The sequence below is a fragment of the Balaenoptera musculus genome, chromosome 12, assembly GCF_009873245.2.
Source record: "Balaenoptera musculus isolate JJ_BM4_2016_0621 chromosome 12, mBalMus1.pri.v3, whole genome shotgun sequence".
In the NCBI taxonomy this organism is placed as follows: domain Eukaryota; kingdom Metazoa; phylum Chordata; class Mammalia; order Artiodactyla; family Balaenopteridae; genus Balaenoptera; species Balaenoptera musculus.
Window position 1 is genome coordinate 32,420,632 of NC_045796.1, and position 26,941 is coordinate 32,447,572.

Below are 26,941 nucleotides of genomic sequence, written 5' to 3' on the forward strand. Positions count from 1 at the left end.
GTCTATCTATTGATATACATATATACAAATTTTTCCTGATCGTTAATGAAAATTAAGTTTGGAAATTTTTTTTCAACTACTCAAAGAAAAAACAATAGGTATGTGTGTGTGTGTATACATGTGTATGTGTATATATATACACATATTTATTTATATATACTATACGTGTGTATGTTTATATATTTTTTATATAATACACTTTTTTCAAACTTAATAATGATCAGGGAACTTTAAAATCTTCCTTTATTATAAATGTCTCATTTACTTCTGGAGTTACATTTTGAATACACATATACACAATCATTGGATGTGGTTTCTTTCTTCCTTTTTGCCAGGATTTGAATGAACTTTGGGACAGAGGTGTGTCATTCAGATTGGTAGGAAAAGAATGATCCGATAAATGATGCCCTGAGACTTCTTAAGACACTCCTTTCCCCTTCTGTTTGGTTATCTTTGATTTCCTCCACCTCCCATGACAGTGTCTCAGTTGTTGTGTTTGCTCTGTGCATACCTTTCTTTCCTTGGCCTTTTATACTTGCACAGTGTAGTTCAGAGCTAGCGCGAAATACATAGCTCAAGGGCTGTGATGTGTGGATCGCATTGTACGCTTCCCAGCACTGTCTTCTCAGTGCACAATAAGTGCAGTGTGGAGGGGCCTACACGGAGACAGTGATGGTGTTTTATAAAACGCCAGTGGTGTGTGGTGTTGACTGCAATCCGCCGGGTAAGCAGTTGCACAAATTCCTCCAAGTTGAGAGGCCTCCAGAAATGTCATGTTTTGGCCTCAATAATGAATGCCACAAATAACAGCACAGGCATGGGGAACTTCGCTCAGCGTCTCAGATTCCAGGCTGCCTTTCTTCCGCTCGGTTTGCTATAAATTGCTCTCCTCCCCAACCCCTCCCAAAGAAAGTTCCCCAAAGCTAGCCTTCCGATCCTTGAATAATATATATTAAATCCACCTAAATTATCTTGTTTTGTCTCTGTTTCGTTTTCTTGTTGAAAATTTCAACCCACTGATTTTATACTACTGTTCAGTGGTGTAAGTGAGGTTAGGGAGAGGCAGACAGGGGCAAAGTAGATTGTAAAGCTTGTTGGCATTTAATATAGAAGGTAAGATTTCTTTTTGAAGTGTACTTGGCAAGTTGATTAACTGTTGTATGGTTTTAATTGTTTAATTAACTGGTCCTACATTATCAGAATAGAGATGAACACAGTTTGTACTCTATAAAGATTCTAGTGTAAGATGGGATATAAAGCAAAGGCATGCTTCAGATAGCAAGAAGAAATAACAGCGACTGATGTCTTAGGGCAAGAATGTGTAAAGACTGCAAAATCCCACTGTCCCCTTTTGCATAAAGGTGGTTCATGGTCAGCTCTTAAGAGAAAGGGGCAGATTGGCTTTTCTGCTGACGTCTTTCCTCTAGTTCCCAAGAAGTGTTTGGAAATGCTCTAATTACTAAGGAAGAGTCTAAGTACAATGTAGAATTGTGAAAATAAAATACAGGACTCTGGCTGTTCTTCTTCTAGAATCTAGTTGGCAGTGTGTGTTTGGCTTAGTTCCTTGAATATCTGTGGGTTGGTAGTCCATGAGCTAGAGCCAGGGAATTGCATAAGACTGGGAGCCAGAAAACCTGATTTCTAGACTCAACTCTGCCAACTTTTTGGCTGGCATTATAGCACCAAGCCGTTGCATCCAGCATATCTTTTGGCCTACGAGTGAGTGAAGTGAATCAATGAGGTACTGCTGTAGGAGACATTAAAATGAGTCAGACATACTTTAGCTTAAAGAATCCAGTCTTCAAAAGTAGTAAGTATCAAAAGGAGTAGAACGACAGTCCCTTTGGTGGGGCTAATGGCGGACTCTGGGAGGGCTCACACCAAGGAGTACTTCCCAGAACTTCTGCTGCCAGTGTCCTTGTCCCCGCGATGAGCCCCAGCCACCCCCTCCCCACACCCCCGCCTCTGCAGGAGCCCTTCAGCTCTAGCAGCTGTGTGGCTGACAGGGGCTTGGTGCTCCGGCCATGTGTCAGGCCTGAGCCTCTGAGGTGGGAGAGCCGAGTTCAGGACACTGGTCCACCAGAGACCTTACAGCCTCACGTAATATCAAACGGTGAGAGCTCTTACAGAGATCTCCGTCTCAACGCTAAGACCCAGCTCCACCCAAAGGCCAGCATGCTTCAGTGCTGGATGCCCCATGCCAAACAACTAGCAAGACAGGAACACAACCCCACCCATTAGCAGAGAGGCTGCCTAAAATCATACTAAGTTCACAGACACCCCAAAACACACCACCGGATGCGGTCCTGACCACCAGAAAGACAAGATCCAGCCCCACCACCAGAACACAGGCACCAGTCCCCTCCACCAGGAAGCCTACACAAGACACTGAACCAACCTCACCCATTGGGAGCAGACAACAAAAACAACGGGAACTACGAACCTACAGCCTGTGAGTAGGAGACCCCAACACAGTAAGTTAAACAAAATGAGAAGACAGAGAAATATGCAGAAGATGAAGAAGCAAGGTAAAAACCCACCAGACCAAACAAATGAAGAGGAAATAGGCAGTCTACCTGAAAAGGAATTCAGAGGAATGATAGTAAAGATGATCCAAAATCTTAGAAGTAGAATGGAGAAAATACAAGAAACGTTTAACAAGGATCTAGAAGAACTAAAGAGCAAACAATGATGAACAACAGAATAAATGAAATTAAAAATTCTCTAGAAGAAATCAGTGGCAGAATAACTGAGGCAGAAAAATGGATAACTGACCTGGGAGATAAAATAGTGGAAATAACTACCATAGAGCAGAACAATGAAAAAACAAGAGAATTGAGGACAGGCTCAGAGACGTCTGGGACAAAATTAAATGAACCAACATTTGAATTATAGGGGTCCCAGAATAAGAAGAGAAAAAGAAAAGGTCTTAGAAAATATTGAAGAGATTATCATTGAAAACTTCCCTAACATGGGAAAAGAAATACTCAAGTCCAGGAAGCACAGGGAGTCCCATACAGGATAAGTCCAAGGAGAAACACACCAAGACACATATTAATCAAACTATCAAAAATTGTAAAATACAAAGAAAAAATATTAAAAGCAGAAAGCGAAAAGCAACAAATAACATACAAGGGAATCCTCATAAGGTAAACAGCTGATCTTTCAGCAGAAACTCTTCAAGCCAGAAGGGAGTGACAGGACATATTTAAAGTGATGAAAGGGAAAAACCTACAACCAAGATTACCCAGCAAGGATCTCATTCAGATTCGATGGAGAAATTAAAACCTTTACAGACAAGCAAAAGCTAAGAGACTTCAGCACCACCAAACCAGCTTTACAACAAATGCTAAAGGAACTTCTCTAGGCCGGAATACAAGAGAAGAAAGACCTACAAAACAATTAAGAAAATGGTAATAGGAACGTACATATCGATAACTACCTTAAATGTAAATGGATTAAATGCTCCAACCAAAAGACGTAGACTGGCTGAATGGATACAAAAACAAGACCTGTATATATGCTGTCTACAAGAGACCCACTTCAGACCTAGGGCCACATATCGACTGAAAGTGAGGGGATGGAAAAAGATTCCATGCAAATGGAAATCAAAAGAAAGCTGGAGTAGCAATTCTCCTATCAGACAAAATAGACTTTAAAATAAAGACTATTACAGGAGACAAAGAGGGACACTACATAATGATCAAGGGATCAATCCAAGAAGAAGATATAACAATTGTAAATATTTATGCACCTAACATAGAAGCACCTCAATATATAAGGCAAATGCTAACAGCCATAAAAGGGGAAATCAACAGTAACACAACAACAGTAGGGGACCTTAACACTGCACTTTCACCAATGGACACATCATCCAAAATGAAAATAAATAAGGAAACCCAAGCTTTAAAAGACACATTAGACAAGATGGATTTAATTGATACTTATAGGACATTCCATCCAAAAACAACAGAATACACTTTCCTCTCAAGTGCTCATGCAGCATTCTCCAGGATAGATCATATCTTGGGTTACATATCAAGCCTTGGTAAATTTAAGAAAATTGAGATCGTATCAAGTATCTTTTCTGACCACAATGCTATGAGACTAGATATCAATTACAGGAAAAAATCTGTAAGAAATACAAACACGTGGAGGCTAAACAATACACTACTTAATAACCAAGAGATCACTGAAGAAATCAAAGAGGAAATCAAAAAATACCTAGAAACAAATGACAGTGAAAACACGACGATCCAAAACCTATGGGATGCAGCAAAAGCAGTTCTAAGAGGGAAGTTTATAGCAATACAATCCTACCTCAAGAAACAAGAAAAATCTCAAATAAACAATCTAACCTTACACCTAAAGGAACCAGAGAAAGAAGAACAAAAAAACCCCAAAGTTAGCAGAAGGAAAGAAATCATAAAGATCAGATCAGAAATAAATGTGACAGAAATGAAGGAAACAATAGCAAAGATCAATAAAACTAAAAGCTGGTTCTTTGAGAAGATAAACAAAATTGATAAACCATTAGTCAGACTCATCAAGAAAAAAGGGAGAAGACTCAAATCAACAGAATTAGAAATGAAAAAGGAGAAGTAACAACTGGCACTGCAGAAATACAAAGGATCATGAGAGATTACTACAAGCAACTCTATGCCAATAAAATGGACAACCTGGAAGAAATGGAGAAGTTCTTAGAAAAGCACAACCTTCCGAGACTGAACCAGGGAGAAATAGAAAATATAAACAAACCAATCACAAGCACTGAAATTGAAACTGTGATTAAAAATCTTACAACAGGGTTTCCCTGGTGGTGCAGTGGTTAAGAATCTGGCTGCCAATGCAGGGACATGGGTTCGAGCCCTGGTCCAGGAAGATCCCACATGGCGCAGAGCAGTGAAGCCTGTGTGCCACAGCTACTGAGCCTGTGCTCTAGAGCCTGCGAGCCACAACTACTGAGCTCACATGCCACAAGTGCTGAAGCCTGCAGGCCTAGAGCCCGTGCTCTGCAACAAGGGAAACCACTGCAATGAGAAGCCCGCACAACACAACGAAGAGTAGCCCCCACTCACCGCAACTAGAGAAAGCCCGCACACAGCAACAAAGACCCAATGCAGCCAAAAATAAATTAAAAAAAAAAAAATCTTCCAACAAACAAAAGCTCAGGACCAGATGGCTTCACAGGCGAATTCTATCAAACATTTACAGAAGAGCTAACATATCTTTCTCAAACTCTTCCAAAATATAGTAGAGGGAGGAACACTCCCAAACTCATTCTACGAGGCCACCATCACCCTGATACTAAAACCAGACAAAGATGTCACAAAAAAAGAAAACTACAGGACAGTATCACTGATGAACATAGATGCGAAAATCCTCAACAAAATACTAGCAAACAGAATCCAACAGCACATTAAAAGAATCATACACCATGATCAAGTGGGGTTTATCCCAGGAATGCAAGGATTCTTCAATATATGCAAATCAATCAATGTGATACACCATATTAACAAATTGAAGGAGAAAAACAATATGATCATCCATCTCAATTAATGCAGGAAAAGCTTTCGACAAAATTCAACACCCATTTATGATAAAAACCCTTCAGAAAGTATGCATAGAGGGAACTTACGTTAACGTAATAATGGCCATATGTGACAAACCCACAGCCAACATCGCTGTCAATGATGAAAAACTGAAACTATTTCCACTAAGATCAGGAACAAGACAAGTTTGCCCACTCTCACCACTGTTATTCAACATAGTTTTGGAAGTTGTAGCCACAGCAATCAGAGACTAAAAAGAAATAAAAGGAATCCAAATCGGAAAAGAAGAAGTACAACTGTCACTTTGCAGATGACATGACACTATACATAGAGAATCCTAAATATGTTACCAGAAAACTACTAGAGCTAATGAATGAATTTGGTAAAGTAGCAGGATACAAAATTAATGCACAGAAATCTCTTGCATTCCTATACACTAATGGTGAAAAATCTGAAAGAGAAATTAAGGAAACACTCCCATTTACCATTGCAACAAAAAGAATAATATACCTAGGAATAAACCTACCTGAGGAGACAAAAGACCTGTATGCAGAAAACTATAAGACACTGATGTAGGCTTACCTGGTGGCGCAGTGGCTAAGAATCCGCCTGCCAATGCAGGGGACACGGGTTCGAGCCCTGGTCCGGGAAGATCCCACATGCCGCGGAGCAACTAAGCCCGTGCGCCACAACTACTGAGCCTGCGCTCTAGAGCCCGCGTGTCACAACTACTGAAGCCTGCGCGCCTGGAGCCCGTGCTCCACAACGAGAAGCCACCACAATGAGAAGCCCGTGCACCGCAACGAAGAGTAGCCCCCGCTCGCGACAACTAGAGAAAGCCCACGCGCAGCAACGAAGACCAAACGCAGCCAAAAAAAAAAAAAAAAAAAAAAAAAAAGACACTGATGAAAGAAATTAAAGATGATACAAACAGATGGAGAGATATATCACGTTCTTGGATTGGAAGAATCAACATTGTGAAAATGACTCTACTACCCAAAGCAATCTACAGATTCAATGCAATCCCTATGAAACTACCAATGGCATTTTTTACAGAACCAGAACAAAAAATTTCACAATTTGTATGGAAACACAAAAGACCCCGAATAGCCAAAGCAATCTTGAGAAAGAAAAACGGACCTGGAGGAATCAGGCTCGCAGACTTCAGGCCATACTACAAAGCTACAGTAATCAAGACAGTATGGTACCAGCACAAAAACAGAAATATAGATCAATGGAACAGGATAGAGCCTAGAGAAATCCACACACATGTGGTCACCTTATCTTTGATAAAGGAGGCAGGAATATACAAGGGAGAAAAGACAGCCACTTCAGTAAGTGGTGCTGGGAGAATTGGACAGCTACATGTAAAAGAATGAAATTAGAACACTCCCTAACACCATACAGAAAAATAAACTCAAAATGGATTAGAGACCTAAACGTAAGTGCAGACAGTATAAAACTCTTAGAGGAAAATGTCGGCAGAACACTCTATGACATAAGTTACAGCAAGATTCTTTTTGACCCACCTCCTAGAGAAATGGAAATAAAGACAAAAATAAATGGGACCTAATGAAACTTAAAAGCTTTTGCACAGCAAAGGAATCCATAAACAAGACGAAAAGACAACCCTGAGAATGGGAGAAAATATTTGCAAATGAAGCAACTGACAAAAGATTAGTCTCCAAAATTTACAAGCAGCTCATGCAGCTCAATATCAAAAAAACAAACAACCCAATCCAAAACTGGGCAGAAGACCTAAACAGACATTTCTCCAAAGAAGATATACAGATTGCCAACAAACACATGAAAGGATGCTTAACATCACTAATCATGAAAGAAATGCAAATCAAAACTGCAATAAGCTATCACCTCACACTGGTCAGAATGGTCATCCTTAAAAAATCTACAAACAATAAATGCTGGGGAGTGTGTGGAGAAAATGGAACCCTCTTGCACTGTTGGTGGAAATGTAAATTGATACAGCCACTATGGAGAACAGTATGGAGGTTCCTTAAAAAACTAAAAATAGAACTACCACATGACCCAGCAGAGAGAAAACCATAATTCAAAAAGAGTCATGTACCACAATGTTCATTGCAGCTCTATTTACAGTAGCCAGGACATGGAAGTAACCTAAGTGTCCATCGACAGATGAATGGATAAGGAAGATGTGGCACATCCATTCAATGGTATGTTACTCAGCCATAAAAAAGAAATTGAGTTATTTGTAGTGAGGTGGATGGACTTAGAGACTGTCATACAGAGTGAAGTAGGTCAGAAAGAGCAAAACAAGTACTGTATGCTAACACATATATATGGAATCTAAAAAAAATGGTTCTGAAGTACTTAGGGGCAGGACAGGAATAAAGACAGACGTAGAGAATGGACATGAGGACATGGGGAGGGGGAAAGATAAGCTGGGACCAAGTGAGAGAGTGGCATGGACGTATATACACTACCAAATGTAAAATAGATAGCTAGTGGGAAGTAGCCACATAGCACAGGGAGATCAGCTTGGTGCCTTGTGTCCACCTAGAGGGATGGGATAGGGAGGGTGGGAGGGAGACACAAGAGGGAGAAGATATGGGGATATATGTATATGTATAGCTGATTGACTTTGTTATACAGCAGAAACTAACACACCATTGTAAAGCAATTATACTCCCAATTAAGATGTTAAAAAAAAAAAAAGGAGTAGAAGTTAAGAGTAAGCAGCATAGATGTGAAATAAAGTGCCTGAAGGAGAAAGATGAATATTGGGAGCTTGGAATAGGCTTCACAGAGGAGAATTTGGAGATTGGTCTAGAGGTCGGCTTTCAACAGTTGGAAATAAAGGTAGGAAAGAAATTTAGAGTATGCCTTGGCAAGTCAGTAGACCTTTTTATCTGGGACAGGCAGCTATGACAACTAATGAACCAGCTACGTATACTGATATCTTAGGTGCACATTGTAAAGCAAAATATCTGTGTATTCTGCTTGGTTGACAAATGTGTGTTTGTAGTCCTTCCATGCACTAGAATTCAAGTTGTTTATAAAAAATGAAAAGAATGATAATAGGAGAAAATTGCCTTCCTGGATAGAAATGTAGAGTACTAATGTTTATGTATATTGCAGGTAAGAATTCAGCTCTTTGAAAGAGTGGTCCACAACCTTTTTGGCACCAGGGCCCAGTTTTGTGGAAGACAGTTTTTCCAGGAACAGGGTCGGGGAGGCAGGGGCAGATGGTTCAGGTGGTAACGCAAGCAATGGGGAGCGGCAGATGAAGCTTCGCTCCCTTGCCCGCTGATTACCTCCTGCTGTGCGGCCTGCAGTTGGGGATGCCTGCTTTAAAAGAAATTCAGGGAATCAGACTGAAAAGTTAGAGCAGTTAAGCTGTCTCCAACCTCAGTTTTCTTATTGTGAAATGAGATTAGATGAAATAACTGTGAAAGCTCTTTATAATGATATTTAAAATCAATTATTATTTTAGAACAGCCCAGAAAGGTCCTGTGCTTTCAGCTGCCTTTTAGTGCATTCACGTAATGTGCCAAACATTTTATTAAGTACTTTAAATATACTTCATTCAATTCTCTGATCACCATCATAAGGTGAATATTTTTATTTTAAAGAGAGAAAACTGAGACAAAATGAAGTTAAATAACTTGCCTGAGGTTACACAGCTGTTAAGAGGTGGGGCTGGCGTTCAAATCTATGTTATTACCATTCTGCTGTGGTATGTTTCTAAGAAACTGTTGAGACTTGAAGATTATCATGAAAGGTGGTACATACCAGAATCTGGGAAAGGAGAAGGAACAATTTCACCTCGCATGACCCCATACATTTTTTTTTTGCCACACTGCATAGCATGTGGGATCTTGGTTCCCTGATCAGGGATCGAACCCGTGCCCCCTGCAGTGGAAGCGTGGAGTCCTAACCAGTGCCACCAGGGGGAATTACCCCCCCCCCCACAAACACACACATATTTTTATGTACTTGCATTATGAGTTGTGTCTTGGTTCCTCTTCCCCAAATGATGAGAATTTTTATTTATGGAGTGAGTTGCGAACAGCATGAAGGCAAAAAAGAAGTTGTGAGCCACTGGGTCTTATTGCTGTCACAGCACACTCAGGCAAGTTTGATTACAGATTAATGCTTATAAAATGTAATAACTTGGTCCATTTAATGTATATTATTTAATATGCCTCCTGAGTATTTGATGTGTTTTCTTTATGAGATAAGAAGAAATGTACTATTTTGTTTGCCTTTTTGAATTAGCTTACAAGGCAGATCAGTTTTAGGTTTTTAAAGAATAACTTCTCTGGGTTTTCTGTTACAATTTTCTTTCTCTACTCCTTGTTATTCCCTGTGTCATGTTTCTTTCCTTCTTGTCTTGATGGCTTTATAATGTCTATTATTTTAAAATAATGCATGCCAAAATCTTTTGAATGTTAATGTGTGTAAATATTTAATGGAATAAAGTGATTGTAGGTTAATGGGTTTTATTTTATCTGGCTAGAAATCCATTGGGTTTTCTTAATTTGAGACTTTCAGCATTTATCAGCCATTACTCTTTTAACATTGCCTCTCCCTTATTCTGTTGTCTTCGTGTAGAATTCTGGGGAGGTATATATAGACCCCTTCTTCTATCTTACATGTCTGTGAATTTCTTTCATAGTGTTCATCTGTCTGTGCTGTATTCTGGATAATTTTTTCAGATCTATCTTCCAGTTCACTGGTTTTCTCTTTAACTCTATCAAGCCCTGTCCATTTGGATTATAATTTAATTAGTATAGCTTTATTTCTAGATGTTCTAATTGGTTCTTTTAAGAATCTGCTTTTTGATAGTTGCTTTTTCCTTGATATTTTAAAATATTCATTTATTTCTTTCAGCATATAGAAACATACTAATTTTGTGTTCTGTACTTGGTAATTCCATTGTCTTCAGTCTCTGAATAACTGATTCTGATACCGTGTCTGATGGTCAATAATAGTAACTGGTTTCCTTGTGTGTTTTTGATTTTTTTGATTATGCTTGTTGGGATTTTATCTATGGGAATCATTTGCTTTAGCCAGACATTTGGGTACTCCAATCCTGGACCAGTTTAAACTGAATTCTCTCTTGTGTCAGTTTGGAATAAAAAAGATAATGTTATTAACAGTCTCCAAATCTGCTTGAGGACCATGTCATGGTAATTTTTCTCTCTCTCGTTTCTTGAGGTAGCGTCTGTAGATCAGTAATTCTGCTGTGGAATAAGTTAGTAAGTGTTGTATTAAAGAAAAATAGTAGTTTATTTAGCCAAATAATTTTGGTAAACATCAGGTTGAATGATGATAAACAAGTTTTTTTTATTTTCCCACCATAGAGCTTCTCAGGGTATCTTATATGCAAATAGGAGTTTTGATGCTCACTAGTTGTGTACATTAGGCAGAATTTTCCTTGTCCCACTCTACTCCCTTTTTTGGGGATTTGGGTGTATATGTGAAGCATCTCATGGGACCAATGGGAACAATAGAGCATACTTTGGCAAATATAAGTCTGCCCCCGATACCCTTGGCTTCTGCATACTGCCTTCTCACTGGCTCTCCCTCTGTGTTTACACACTCTGTGGCTCTGTATGTATGAGTATGTGTGTGTACGAGTGTGTGTGTGTATATCTATCTTGTATTTAAACTCCCTGAAGGAAGATGTGGTTGTATCTGGTAATCTTTATCCCCAGAGTAAGACATTGTCGTTGGGTAGAGCTCTTATATCTCATAGGCCACTGGTCAGTGTTCTTTGGACAAGTTGGACCAGGTACCTAGTTCAGTCTAGAGGGGTAGACTCATAGGACTTTTTTTTCAGGGGGGGTAGGTTTCGTTTTTATTTTCTGTGTCTACCATTCTAATGTAAAGTTCCTGAGAACGTATGTGTCTTACTTATGGTTCTTTCCTCAATGTCTTAACATAGGAACTGATATATATTAGATACAGAATTAGTATATGTGGAGCTTTTTAGCCTGGCAAGCCCTTGCGGTCACCTGAGAGTTCATCGTTCTGTAACCTCCAGTATCTTTTGAATAGAAACTGGTTCTGTCAGACTTTATAAACATCCAAAGTGAAAAGTAAGTTCTTTTGAATATGCTATTACTTTATCTTAAAAGATCATTTCCTTGTTTAAGATTCATTTCAGATGCCACAGTCTTGGTGAAGCTATGATATTTCTTTTTTTTTTTTTTTTTTTGGTAATTTAACTTTTTATTTAAAAATAAATTTAGGCTTACAGAAAAGTTGCATACATCCAAAGCTATGGTATTTCTCAGATGCTATTACTATTCCATTCTTGGTGTTCCTCCATGCACTTTGTACGTGCATCTTTCAGTACACGCCTCATAGTATTGTTGCTTTTTTGTCTTCCCAGCCAGCCTTTGAGTTCATTGAGGGTGGAGATGCTGAATGGAAGCTTAAGTAATACGTGCATGTAGTTAAGATCTTATCAAGCATTTAAAATACCTATTTCCTGGAAAAGGGAAGGAGAGAATCATAGAGAGGCAGTCTGTGCATCTAGAAGATATTTTGGTGTTTGTTAGATGTGGGCTAATGAAAGACAGTTGGGAAGAGAATTCAGCTGTGATTGAGCGAGGCACTTGGTGTGGCACTTTGACATACACTCTCTTACTGGGTTAATTTGACCCTCACAGTGAGCTGTGAGAGAGCTGCGATCTCATCTTACAGTTAAGGAGACTAAGTGGTTCACCCACGGTCACACTCGTCCAGTAATAGTAAACAGCTTACACAACGTCGAATGAGGGAGGGACCGAGTCTGACTGCAGCCCCATGCGGACGCGTCTTCCCTCTGCTGCCCAGCGGTACCAACACCAGATTGCGGTGGTGAGCTTTGCGGATGTTGTAATCTTTTAGGGGAATGCTGTCCATGAGAGCATGTTTCTATTTTTGAAATGGAAACCAGTGAGAACGTATGGTTTATTAATAAAAATTGACTGTAAGCTAATGTTTGAATGTGTTTTTCTCTTTGAACTGAGGTTTGTATGTATAGACATCAGTTGTTTTGACTATCCTTTTTACCCTAATTGCAAATAGCATTACAACCAAATAAAATAGCATGAATCTCCTTCGACACTGTCACGTTTCTCCATGATTTCTACGGCTAATCAATTTCAGTAGTTAGCTTATTTGAGAGTAGTTGTCATTTAGTCAGAGGTTTCCTAGAAGTAATAAGTTTGTTTGGAAACTATATCTGATTAAAGGCCAACTTCTTATATAAGCTTCCTTTGAGTTCTTAGTGTCTTTCTAAATAAGAAGATAATCTCTGCTTCATAGTAGTAGAATATCTTCTGTGACTCATTTATACCTCATTATAAATACATAGTGTGTGATGAACAAGTAGATAGATGTGGCAAGAGCTGTAATAGTTTTCTCCCTTTGTTATCTTAGATAAGGACACTTCCTAATTACAAAGTAGGCACTGAAATTATAAATATGGTCAGTCACTGTGAGCCTGAGTGGGTAAATGTCACCTCATTTAAAAGAAGTATGTCACACAGAGTACACTGTAATATTGTATTTTTAGTTGATTCAACAAGCACCTGTTACGCTGGGTAATTACTCACTGGAGATTGAGGAGTGAACAATGTTGTCGAAATTAATGTCAGAGAAAGCGAAGTCTATCTTGGATTATTGATTACCTTTGAAATATTCTTTGCCGTTGTTTGCAACCAAATCTCCTCACATCTACTCCAGGCTCTTAGGAAGAAGATATAATGGATTTTACTGCACATTTAAGAAAGTAACAATCATGATATGAGTCACCTTCTCCTCATAAAGTTAATTTAAAATACTTCCAAACTCAGTCTTAATTATTTAGATTAATCATTGCATGCAGACCAGATAGTTTGAAATTCAGAACCTTTCATTTTAAAAGTTCAACACAAAATTTCATGTAAGTGAAGTTAGTCATTTTTCATGTTATAAAGCTCTCCAGCTTATAATAATAAGAGCCAATATTGGTTAAACCCTTACTATGTGCCACACACTGTTCTAAGCTCTCATTATGTATTATAACTCATTGAGTACTTACCACGTCCTCTGTGGTATATTCTGTTATCCCCATTTCACAGATGTACAAATTAAGGCAAATAGAAGTTAAGTGTCTTGTCCCTGGTCACATAGATTATAAATAATGGAAAGGTATTTAAAACTTTGGTATTTGGAATGCAGAGCCCTGTACTCTTATTTACTACACTATTATTTGCATGTACTTAAATATGTGGACACATAAACACATATCTGTTTTACATGTACTTAGTCATTTTTTGAATCTGTAGTGATGTGGCTAGCACATTTCTTGAAATGTTGAAATAATGTAATCTGTGTGGCATTCTCCCTTTTCCCTCTACTATTTAATGTAATTCTACCTTTTAATAAAAAAAGTTACTATAAAAAGTTTGATAATAAAAGTTGCAGATTCTCCTTCGCAGGTCCTTCAGGCATGGATTTCTTACCTGTGGTTCAACAAGAGGAGGAAGAAAAGGTTAGAGGAGAGAAACACACTCTTGAATTGAGTTTCTGTGAAGACTTTATCTTTTGAAACCCCTTATCAGAGTTGTCCTGATTTGAAATTGAAATGTCTTTTATATCTCGTTCCATTTTTAAAGATGTTTGTGTGGGAAACATTCATTTTCACGCACTGGATGAACTAGCTAGTAGACATTTTGATAGTGTGAGGGCATTCATCTTGAAGATGAACAAGTCTGCTGGATTGTTCCTTTCTCACTCTCAGTCCAGGGGTTGCTTATATCCACGCAGGGCAGGGAGGCGTGTGTCTAACCTGACTTTGCAGTTGGGGGTTCCCAGGGCCGTGCATCTTAGTTGGAGTCACCACTTTATGTTTTGCCATTGATTAAATAATGAGCTTTTCTTCTATGGCTGTCACAGGCTTTGTATCTCTGTTCATAGCAGCTTCTTCAATTAAAAAAAAACAAAACACACACAACAAAGCAAGGCAAAAATAGGTTAAATCCTTAGAGGCAGCTCATTTACTGTCTCAGTTCCTTTCCCTTCTATTTTTAAGATTTGTTCTACAGAGTGAAGCATTCTTGAGAAAGAGTGTAGCTTGTATTGAAAAACATAATTTCTACTCTACAAATATCTTGGAACAAAAATCAAACCTAAGTGCTGATGGGATGAATCGTGTTAGGATACATTGAGGAATGGAGCTAAATGATTTTCCTGGGGAGAGTATACCTTGTAGACATGACATGAGCCATCTTGAGGAACTGAGGGAGGCAGCTTGGACATATTTTTGAACTATTTGAAAAACAAATAAGTGAACTCTTAGCATTTTACTTTTTTTAGTTTTTGAAATATTGACATGGAGTAACAGTAAAGCATAGAGGCTGATCGTGTTTTCGTTTTAGAATTTATGCTTTATGTGTGTGTTGGGGGAGTCTAAAGTGAAAAAGTTATGAATCACTTTTTGGTATTGTTATAAAAGAGGATTGGAATATAAATATTTCATATTAATTTATGCTAAATAATGTTATCTGATATGATGCGCTTGGTTTACAGTACTCATGGACTCATTAGTGCTTGAAAAGTAAAGATATTATTCTTTTTCCTCAGAAACGTGCTAAGGGACAAGTGTTATTTGACAAAGTGTGTGAACATCTCAATCTCTTGGAGAAGGACTACTTCGGACTTGTGTTTCAGGAGAATCCTGAGCAGAAAGTAAGTGAAGTTATTTCAAGTTTGTTTATATCATCTTAGAAAAATACTGTGGGTAACCTGTGTAAAATTCAGCTTTCAAATAACTTATTTTATGCTTTTACTATGACATATTTTATGTTCATTGGAGAAATTCGGAAAGATTGAAAACTTGTGTTTTCACGTATAACTTTTTGCTATTGTGTGTTTGTATGCTTTTCTACTTATATCGTAAGCAGACAGAATGGAATATCTTATACTACATTAATTGTTAGAAACTGAAAGAACTGGTTTTAAAATTTTTATGTTGAACTTTTAGCTCTTGAATTCCCCTGTATTCTAGGAATTAAGCTTGTCTGAAAAGCAGGCATATTGGAAGAAATGTTAAGGGAATCCATTTGTACTTGTCTGGAGAGAGTGTTTGCCTTGCTGAACAGATTAGTGGTTGTGTGGGGTGAAGGTGTTCCTTGCCCTGTGGTGTGGGTTATTGGGGGCAAAAAGAAAGGCAGGGCCCCGCCTGACTCAGGTGGTAGACTCAGGCCCCGCCTGACTAGGAGGGCCAAAATTAAGGTGCCAGCCAATTCAGTGTCTGGTGAGGGCCCCCTTCCTGGCTCGTGGACAGGGCCTTCTCATGGTGTCCTCACATGGTGGAAGGAGCAAGAGAGCTCTCCAAAGCCTCTTTTATAAGGCCACTAATCCCATTCATGTGGGCTCCACCTGCATGACCTAATCACCCCCAAAGGCCCCAACTCCAAATACTATCACGTTGGGGATTAACTTTCAGCATGTGAATTTTGGGGCAGGACCCAAACATTCAGTCTCTAGCACTTTCCTCTTTGTTGAGGAAGGACTGCTCCTTTTCTATTTCACTTTCTGAGTATTGGGACTTAACTCTGGAGAAGAAGATACTAAGTATAGGAGTGAAGAGTGAAGGTTTGTTCCAGGGTTACACCTAAAGTGAAGCCCTTTTAAGTCTGTTAGATGGTGGCTGTGGGCAGACTCACTGTGATCGTTCTGTCTGAGGATGCACAGAGAGAGCACTTGGTCACAGTGCACTTTCCAGCACCTAACGTTCACGTCACAGTCAGTTGGTAGATGGATATAGGCTGTAAATTTTATTTGCCTGCATGCCATCATTATTTGTATTTATACATCCTGGTAATGAAATATAAGGTAGTAAGAGTGATAATTATATATAAATTAAATTTTCTCAACTTACTTAGTTTGAAATCTTTGACTCCTAATTTGTGGTTTAATTCTACATTTAAACTAAAGACAATTAAATTGCATGCCTGCCTGCTGAATAGTGTGTGAGCATTCTCATTAGAACTCTGTTTAGAGTACTTTTCTTAGAAGTAATAACATATTAGACATTTGACTAAATAAACTAGGTGCTCTTTTTAGACTTTAAATTATAAGGTAGTCTTGATAATGTTTCCAACCATGTGCCCTTCTGTTGGCCCTCAGAGCTGCAAAAGAGAAAGTGATGGAAATTTGGCTGTCATTACCCACTTTTTCTGAGATTACATTTTGGTACATTCACAGGAGCATTTAATCTTTTTAAAAAAGGAAGACCATCTAATATGTTGTAGAATATGTAGAATAACATGTTCTGTTAGTAGAAATAGGATATGCTACATTAAGACATACGGTATTTCTGGAACAGTAGATTGCGTGAGAAAGTGGCGTTTAGATAGAAGGATTCACTATTTTTTATTTTGCTGACTCTTATGTGTCTAATCTATATCTTTCACTTGAATCTCAGACTCATATATTTCACTGCCTACTGGACACTACACTCAGTTGTCTTAAAGCAAACGCGTCATCTTCCTCTTAAACTTCATTTGTTCCCTGAAGAGTGGGGAGAGGTTCCTTCTACTTTTTATACCTCTTTTCATTGCCTATCAGTCAACAAGTTCTGTCTCTTCTACCTGCTAACATCCCTCTTTTGGTTCTCTTTGTCCACAGTTCTTGCTTTGGTTTAGGCTCCTGTCATCTCTTGCTTTGAATATTTTATTAGCCTCCTAACTGGTCTAACTGTCCAGTCTCAGGCCTCTGTGATCATTCTTCACCTTGCTGCTAGATCGAACTCTCGAGAAGGCATATCCCATCTTGGCACTCATTGGCTTCAAACCATTTAATGGATACAATCTAACCCTCTTAGTGTGAATTACAGTCTTGGTCCTGTGACTTGCGTCTACTTCTTTACCTTCATTTCTCAGTAACCTCTCACATACAGTCCATATTGAACTCACTCCAAATTTCTCTCCTAAGAGGAGCTTTGCCAGTCCATACTATATCTGCTTGAACATACTATCCCTTACATTTGGAATATCCTTCTCATTTTTTTTGGTATCTGAATGTCTACTCTCCCTTAAGATCCAACTTAGGTATCCTACTCTATGAGATTTTCCTTGACTGTTTTCCACCACCATCCCTCCCGCCCCCAACTCGAGGATTGAGTTGACAGTTCAGTCATCTAGACATTTAGCACAAACCTTATTTGTTTATCAGTCTTTCTCCCCATTGCTCTAGGAACTTCTTGAGGGTAGAGGCCTCCTTACCTTTTATCTGTGTAACATCTGTATATCTAGACATTATCAAATATTTTAAATATACTACCTGTGTGCCATCTCACACCCATTAAGATGGCCACTATAAAAAAACAAAACAAAAAACCCAGAAAATAACAAATGTTGCCGAGGATGTGAAAAAATTGGAATCCCTGTGCACTGGTGATGGGAAGGTAGTATGGTGCAGCTATTAGGAAAACAGTATAGAGGTTACTCAAAAAATTATAAATAGAATTACCAAGTGATCTAGCAATCTTACTTCTGGGTATATATCCAAAAGAATTGAAAGCAGGATCTTGAAGAGACATTTGCATACCTGTGTTCATTGCAGCATTACTCACAATAGCCAAGAGATAGAAGCAACCCAGATGTTTCTTGATGGATGAATTGGATAAACAAAATGTGGCATATACAAGGTGTGGTGAATGGAATGTTATTGAGCCTTAAAGAAGGAAATCTTGTTCATCCTATAACATGGATGAACCTAGGGGATATTATATTGAGTGAAGTTAATCACAAAAAGACAAGTACTGTATGAGTCCCTTATATGAGGTATCCCTAGTCAAACCCATGGAAACAAAGTAAAATGGTGATTACCTGGGAGTGGGGGGAGGAGAAAATGGGAAGTTGTTGTTCAATAGATATAGAGTTTGTTTTGCAAAATGAAGAAGTTCTAGAATCTGTTGCACAACAATGTGATATAGTTAGCGCTACTGAACTGTACACTAACAGTTGGTTAAGAGGGTAAATTTTTTGGTACGTGTTTTTTACCACAATTAAAAAAAATACAACCTGTGTGCAAACCAGTGTACTTCTGCAACTCTAGCAGTAAATCATTAAGACATAGACCCTGCCTTCATGGATGTCCCCACTTAGTCCTAGTTGAGAAGACAGAGTAAAAAAACCTGAATTACACAGTTACTAAATTTTGATTACTGTTCTACAGGAAAGATTCAGGTTATTAACGGGGAAGACTTCTCAGGAGAGAATGATGCTTAAGGAGAGATCGAAGTGTGAGTGGGCTTTGGGCGAAGGGACATGGGAAGCACACATACAGGGCCCTGGGCAGGAATAGCTGTCCGCTTGCTAAATGGAAAGACATCTGTTGTGGTTAATGGGGGGAGACTGGGTGTTGATAAGGGGTCAGATTATGCAGGGCTATCTAGGCTATATGTCTATATTTCAAGGCTTGGGAGATCTCCTTTATCCTAAGAAAAATGCTTAGTCATTGATAGGCTGACACAGTGATGTAAGACAACCAGTCTAGCCTTTAAAAAGGTCTGAGAGAGGGAATATGAGCAGGACTGCTCACCCAAAGCACAAAAGTAGCCTCAGTTGAGGTTGTGGTAGTGAAGGTAGACGAGCCAATGATTTAGGAGAGATGTGGACTGCTGTTGACAGTCTGGCTGAGATTGGAGATCATAAAACTGTGATGGCAGCAGAATACATTGGTGTGTGCTTCTCTAATTGCTCTCTGCACCCTGGGTATAACAGTGGAGAAATGGGGTATTAAAGGGGAGTTGGCTATGTTCACGGTAGTTATGGTAAGAGGGCAAAAGATTGAGAAAACTGGAGATCCTGATGCACAGGTTATCAAGCTGATTATTCAGAGGATCACAGGAACATAACTGAAGCTGAAATGGGCTGATAGGCTGGGAGAAAATGGCTGGGACCAAGGGATGAAAGTCCAAAGAAGTCGACGGGCAGGTACAGTGAGAATAACTGGCTAGAAGACTTAGGAGAGGAAATGATTGCATCTGAGAATGGAACAGTGACATCTAATGAGGTGGAGACCTCTGTGTGGTGACACAACTGAGTGTTCAGCTATGAAAAGGGATGGCTGAGGTCAAGGAGAGGCTAAGGTCATTAAGGCAGAGACTATTAAGGTTAAGTTTGGAGGGGTTCTCCATAAGGTTCTCATCGACAAAAAAGCTAATACTAAACAGGGAACTCATAATTCCTTATTTTACTCTGTAGTTCCTCTTACAAAATTCGAGATGAAAATGCTCACAAAATTAGGCGCACACTTTGTTATCTAGGCTTTAACTATAGAACAGTGGGAGAATGAACAGCAGGGTGTCCTTTCTGAAATACCACTTTTCAGGAAATCAGTGCTCACATGTGATTGGCAATATATTTAATCATTCATATATAATCTGATTTGCCTTTGTAACTTTTGTTTTGTATATATTTTGTTTTATTCCTTCTTGCTTATGTAGACAAAATCCAGTCCTCGAGACGTCTGGGCTAAAGAACTCTTACTTTTCAAATATAGATTTGTATCGTGTCCTTTTTTTTTTTCCATAGAAACTTATTACTATCGCACCAACTCAACTCATGCAATTTCAACAATAGGATACTATAGGAAATAGGATTTAAACTGCTTTTTAAAATGCTGAATATTATCTATATTTATGGACGTTTTCAGTCACTGATCATTTCAACGTATTGCAATGTAAAGCCATGGTTATTTGTATGAAAATTTTCCATGGAAAGGAATATCTCATCTTATTTTAGTGTAGTGCTGTGTCTCTCATGGTTGGAAGCCTTCCACTTTACTCTTGAGTATGAAAATCTATCATTATTAGTGTTAGAACTTTTTAATGTCTGTAGAGAACTCATTAAACTTCACTATGGAAAATTTCGTTAGAAATATGTGAAATCAAGCTACCTGTTATTCTTTTATACACAGAATTCCCCGTCCATATAGTTCTTGTATTCATGTCTAAATGGAACCATCATTAAGGATTTTGGACTATCTTTAAAGGGAAAATATTGTCTTGAATTTTTGATGTTAACAGAGTTTGGCCTCTAGCCCAGGGTTTTTAATGTCATTTTGCTTCAAGTCATATTGAAAGGGGAGCTTGTTTGAAGTGTAGTTGATATCCACAGCTAACTTTATGAAAATTGATAAACGCATTTCTCTGATGGCCAGACCATTTCCTCCCCCAGAAACTAGAACTAAAAACTCTCGTATTAAACTGTTTGTCACATATAAACTATTCTTCAATAAAATTCTATGTTCAATCCAGTTACACCTTATAATACTGCAGACAGGTGTTGGAATCATGTTCTCCCAGATGCATAGTGATTGTTTCACTGTAACAGAGGGCCTGTAAGGTTTCTGCCAACACCAACGTGATGGCAGTGTTCTTAGACTTAATTTAGACAGAGGTATAATAAAGGGGATCTGCTTCAGTGCTCTAAATTCTTAAAGGAAAATGCAGATTTTAGACAAAGTTATTCTTTGCTTTTAACATTTGGTAATAGGGTGTGTGTTGGATTAAGTTTAATTTCTCTCACCTGGCAAAATTGACAAGCACCAATTTTGAAGGCATGGCTAGGCATTTGGAAAAACTTCTAACTCTGGGGTCTTAGCACCTACCCTGAAGGAGAATTAGGTGAGATAGATATTTTTGGGAAGGAGGGAATTAGAAGATAGATTTTGTGACTGTATCTTGAGCTGTTTTCTATATCTAGTGTGGCCAGTGGCCCCAGACAGGCAGCTGGCTGCATGTTCAGACTGCTGATGAGATGCTGCCGGTCGATGGGCCTGAGTGCTCATGTTTGCCAGGTGAAAGTGGTTAGCACTTCTGTGGAATAAAAAGACTGTGGCTCTTGACATTATTTGATACAGCTGTTTAGTGTGATGGGGAGGAAGCAGTCACCTGCTAGGGGCTTTCTGCAGGAGGCCGTCAACAATTAGAATATTTAACCGGTGAAGGCTGGAGGTCTTCCTGACAAGCCAGTTAAAGGACTTGAAAAATGTCTCTCTACATTTGACTTCCGTTAAAGACAGGAATTTCTACACAAAAAGAAAGCTCTGGTTCTACTACTCAAATGGTGGTGCAGGGCCCAGCAGCACTGTCACTCAGAAGCTTGTTAGCAGTGAGGAATTCCGGGTCCTCACCCTGGACTTACTGACTTGTAATCTGCATTTTAACTAGATCTTCAGGTAATTCACATATACCTTTAGGCTTGAGAAGCACTGATCGAGGGGATAAATGCTCTTTTGAGGTGGCAGAGAGAGTTATAGGAGTTTGGGATGTCAAGAAAGCCAAGAAAGTAGGGGGCCCTAATAACCCAAGTGGCTCGGGGTGGCAGGATGTTCTGGTACTCATAGCCTCTTAGGTGGGAGTGAGGCTGTTTGCAGTCAGCCTGGACATTTGGACCATATAGTCTCTGAGGTTTTTTCTAACACCAACATCCTATGAATATAAATATAGTGATTCATCATCAAGCTTTTATATTTTTCTAGATGTTTCTGTTGTTGGAAGATAATTGAGAATCACCTTTATTTAACACTTTTTCTGAGAACCAGTAAAATATTATGGGGAAATACCAGAAGACTTGGTGTTAACAAAGACTGTTCCGCCCTCAGATTTGCAGTGGGTAAGAGACCAGGATTAAGGAGCTTCTCTAATTAACTGACAGAAAGACTTAAGTGTGAAAAAAAAAAAATGTGTATAGCTGTTTGCTGCTTAGTTAAAAATTTTTTCTCTAACCTTCCAAGGCAGGTTTTTGGTTTTAACTTTTTCTTTGTGCCTAGATTCCTTTAACAGTCTGGTGAATTCTGTGGGCTGCTTCTCAGAACAGTGTTTGAAATGTATGATTATAAAAAACAGGCCTATGAAGGAAGCCAATAAATAACATTCTCAACATATTAATTTAAAAAATTGGGATAAATTCATCATTAATATCTAATCCCTACTGTGATTTCAAAATATTGATTAGCATAAATGATATTTTAAGATCTGCAACTACTGTAATGTGCTGTGGAAATAGATTTGATTCCTATGAGTGACAAAGCTAAAGGCACTGCTGATATTAGCCAGGTTTTTTTTGTTTTTCCCCCTACATTCATAATTAATAGTAATGTTAAATTTCAGCTGAAGGTTAATGAAGATAAAGATGTAACATTTCCCCCCCCCCCCAGCTGATTCACAGACTCTTGATTTCATGTTCTAGGGTGATTTAATAACACTGACATTCTAGGACCACATTTTAATTTTAATTTACTTTTGTTGGAAGGCTGTGATAGGATTCTCTAGGGAGAAGGGGTCTGATTTTTAATCTCATCTGGCCCATGACTACAGTGCGTGTATTTTTTGAATCCAGAGTCTGATTTATTAACTTTTTGTGGGTAGAAGTAGTCACATAAATATTAACTTCTTTAATATATGTAATATATCTCCTTTGGAAATAAAAAATTATGTGAAGAAGGGATATATACTGAAAGGTGATAGAACAATTTAATTTTATCATTGCCAAAAAACATCTACTATTAAATGCACTAGATAAAGTCCATTGCATGTGTACTTACTCTTCAGGAAGCATTTGAATGAATGTTTGAAGAGAACAACCCCATGGGGTAGATGATATGATCTTCATCTTGAAGTTGAGGAAACCGAGGCTTAAAGAAGACAGGGAATGAGCCCAAGGTCACAGAGTTGGTGGAAAGCCAGAATTTGACTCCATGTAGTTCTGATTCCAAAGTCTATGTATGTGGCAGCCAAATCTTTAAAAAATGGGAATGGTGCACTATAATCTGTCATGGTGTGTGTGAGTGTGTGCATTTATGTCATTCTCTGATGGCTTTTTCCATCTTTTTGCATCTGCTTCTTGATCCACCCAGCACTCCTCAAGTGTCAGAACCAAGAAATTCTTTGTTATTATTTATCTGTTAAAAAGAGTTTTATGTCTACTATTTACTTATAATTGATAATGCAGATAATAGACTGATATTTCTTTTAAAAGTCATGTTAAGGCATTTTTGGTATTTTTACTTATGAATTTATGACCCTAGGCAATAAAATTGTATCCCACTCATGATCTAAGTGCTCATTGGAGCTAATTATTCAAATAAAAATAAACCTAAGACAAATAATATAACCTGTGGTCTTTTAAATTGATCACAGCATGGGAAGGGAGGAGACAAGCAGTGGGCCACCAGCCAACAGGTGTTAATTTAGTACTTACACTGGTTGCCTAGAACTGCCAAGTCCTGTGAAGGATGCAGGGAATAATGGTCTATCCTGGCCTTGCAATGATCTCCTTACTCCTGGGTGAGAATGGAGTTCACAGTGTGGAAGTGGGTGTGGTTAGCAGATGGGTACCAAAGGGCAAACGAGGTCGGTGGATGCAACAAGTCCTCTCTGCTGCCGCTGTTTGATCATATCGGGTAAACTCTGCCCACTCAGTTTTTGGATGGGCTCTGAAATAAAGAGAATAAGCCGCTTTGGTCTTAATATTGTGCCTGGCAATGTTGTGGAAAGTGGCCCGAGAATGACCGCGAGTCTGAATGTGGTTGGCTGGCACACAGAAACTTATTACTCATACTCCTGGGTCTGCAGAGCCAGACTGACTCTCTGCGTGCTGTGCAGAAACTGTCGGGTGACTTGTACGAGGCAGTGCCGGTGGCTGGGACACAGGGTTACTCCTTGGGGTTACAGAAGATGAGGCTGCTTCCACCCTCTTCCTCTGAGAACAGAGAGGTCTTTTCTTTTCTTTTTTTTTTTTTGCTGTTCTGTGAGAGACATCTATACCAATTGTCACACAGTGAAACTGGGGATTTGGAAGGGTGTGTCTAGGCCTTTAACAAGACCAGTAGTTTCCTCTCCCCTCTCTTCTTTCTTCTGTGCTCACGTTCTGAGGGATTTTTTTCCTTTTCAGTTTGGCACGAGTTGTGTCTGATTCAGTTTTTCTTGCTGTGGTTGTTACTTCCTTGGACGAAATACCACAACACTTTTGACTCTCCTTCCCTCTCCGCCAGCCGCTCCCCTGTCTGGGCCAGAGGCTGAACGATGCGTTTTTCTCATCCTTGTGCCTCGTGATAGCCCGCCACTTGGGAGCCAGCTGCTGCGTGGACAGCTGCTGCGGGGCCGGGAAGCTGAATGCCAGGCTCTCTTCTCGGGGGAGAAGTAGAGCTGCTCCTTGACGCAGCACTGGAGGTACCGTGAGAGGGTCCCATTGGCCCTGCACATCAGTGGGCCATGCAGCTGGGCCACCAGTGCTATGAAACTTAGACCAAGCTCTGGTAACTCTTTGTTGAGAGGGTTGAATATAGCCAGTGTTAGAACAGGGCCATACACACCTTGGATCCTTGCTGCCCTGAGTATAAGCCCTGAATGGTCCAGTAAGACCCATGGGGGGGGTCTATGCAGCTTTGCTTTCAAAGCATCCTGTTGTTACTACTTCTTAATAGTGTGTAACTTAATGTTCCGTTGTACCCATTCAACATATTGTTACGATAGTAGGTTATAATTTTCTATGTAGCAGTAAACATTTTAATTGTTTGCTTTACGTATCTGAATAAAATTCTGTTTAAACACAGATGTTATAATACATGATTTGGGATGCTTTTAGAATGAATGAAACTTATTTATTCTAAAGCCAATTATTTGAGTCAGTTTAATAGATCTCAAAAATGTAATTGTTCTATTAGTGAAGATAAAGTGAACTTTAATAATGACTTGAGGATAAGGTAGGAGAAGTATAAAAAAAAACATATACATAAACACACACACATATGCAAATTTTTTTTTATTGGATACATCTTTTGCCTGTAGCTTTAAAAAACAAATATTTAATGTCCTTAGAGGGTTTGAACCTAGTAGTTCAAATTTGGTCTTTTTCGCTTTAAGATATTATAGTGGTTTCCTAGAATCTTTTTTAACTTTCTCAAAGGGTGGAAATAAAGGAAAAGTGAAAGGGAGTTCCTTATGATTGTGACTTTCAACTTGGAATGAAGTTTTAAAAGGATGTTTAAATCTTCCAGGAAGGAAAATACTGGCTCCAATCTGACAGTACTTCTCCATGGCGTTGTACAGTTGCAGGCAAAAACAAAGTTTAAGGAGGAATTGGCTTTAGGAGTTGAGATAATTGTGTTTGATGGGGGTATGTGTACTTTTAACCAATAGTTTCCAATTCACATTTTATCCATGAATAAGAGCCAATTATTGTCCTTGACTGAACTCTCATTTCAGTGTCCACAGGGGCTGTTTGCTGGCAGTACTACTATAGAATAAAGACTAGATGCAGATGTATTATGTCTCGTCATTTGGGTAGATGTTTGATTTCACATCCAAGAAAATGAGGCCCAAGAGACCCCCCCTTAAAGTGTTTTAATATTTTATTTATAACACACACACAAACACGCATTCAAAAACAAATCAGTGCTGAGCCCAGTGGAATGCTAGTAGCTGTTTGCATAGGACTTCGTTAAAATGTTTACACTTAAATAAGTACGTGAACTGTAAACTGTTCCATTTTGGACTCTGGACTATTTCCTATGGGTTAATTAACCTTTTTTTTCTCCCCCTGCAGAACTGGCTAGATCCCGCAAAAGAAATAAAGAGACAGCTGCGAAGTGAGTATTAAATCATCATACTTTGAAGTTATCAAGTTAATCTTTACATCTATGTTTTTCTATCTTTACTAAAATTCACAGGAATGTAAACTAGAATAAGATAGTGATAGAATGATCAGCTCTATTTTGCATTCATATCATGTAGGAAGTTGAGACTCAACAATGTTTCTGTAGAATCATGACTGTTTATTTTGGTCGTGGCTTAGGGACTCCTCTACTGGTCAAGAGGTTATAGACTCCTCTTCTTAAATATTCCCTCACAGTGTCTACCACTGCGAAGCAACACCTGATCTTTATCTCTGGGGAAAAGTATGAGAAGCTGCTTTTCTGTAACTTTCCCTTTTTATATGAAATGTACCCAAGAGAGCCCTGTTACTCTTGCTTTGTCTACTTGATTTTGGCCGTGTGTCCAATTAGTTTAATTAGTAAGCATACCTCTGGCTCCAGAGGCACATGGATGCCCTGTTTCTGGATGTCCTGGAGTGAGGGTTTGAGGAGTGAAGGGCATGCAAAATGATCCTTCAGGTCCTCTGAGGTGTTTGCCTCCTCTCCTCCTGTGGCCACGTTTTGTGCTCTGAGTCTGGGTTTGTTCTTAGTTCTGCTTGTCCGTTTCTTCCATTTCCCCTTTTGTTCTTACTGTCGTCTCCCTTAGTGACTCATGTGTCCCACTCTATCTAACCAGCTTCAGTTCCCTCCTGTGGCTGGTTTTGTGATATCTGCATCACGAATCATTATCACCTCAGAGCAATCTCTGATAGGGGATCTGG

General features: G+C 39.0%; 1 protein-coding gene across 23 annotated transcripts in view; it reads left to right on the forward strand.

Moving 5' to 3' along the window:
- EPB41L2 (erythrocyte membrane protein band 4.1 like 2) overlaps window positions 1–26,941 on the forward strand; it is a 214,412-nt gene that overhangs the window by 118,776 nt on the left and 68,695 nt on the right. For all 23 annotated transcript variants that reach the window (XR_005022103.1, XM_036870885.1, XM_036870867.1 and 20 more), the window contains 2 exons: window positions 15,153–15,257; window positions 26,132–26,174. Coding sequence is in view for 22 of the 23 variants with exons in the window: in XM_036870885.1 (XP_036726780.1) it covers window positions 15,153–15,257; window positions 26,132–26,174 (148 nt within the window). In the remaining variant the exon portion in view is untranslated. The remainder of the gene's footprint in view (window positions 1–15,152; window positions 15,258–26,131; window positions 26,175–26,941) is intronic.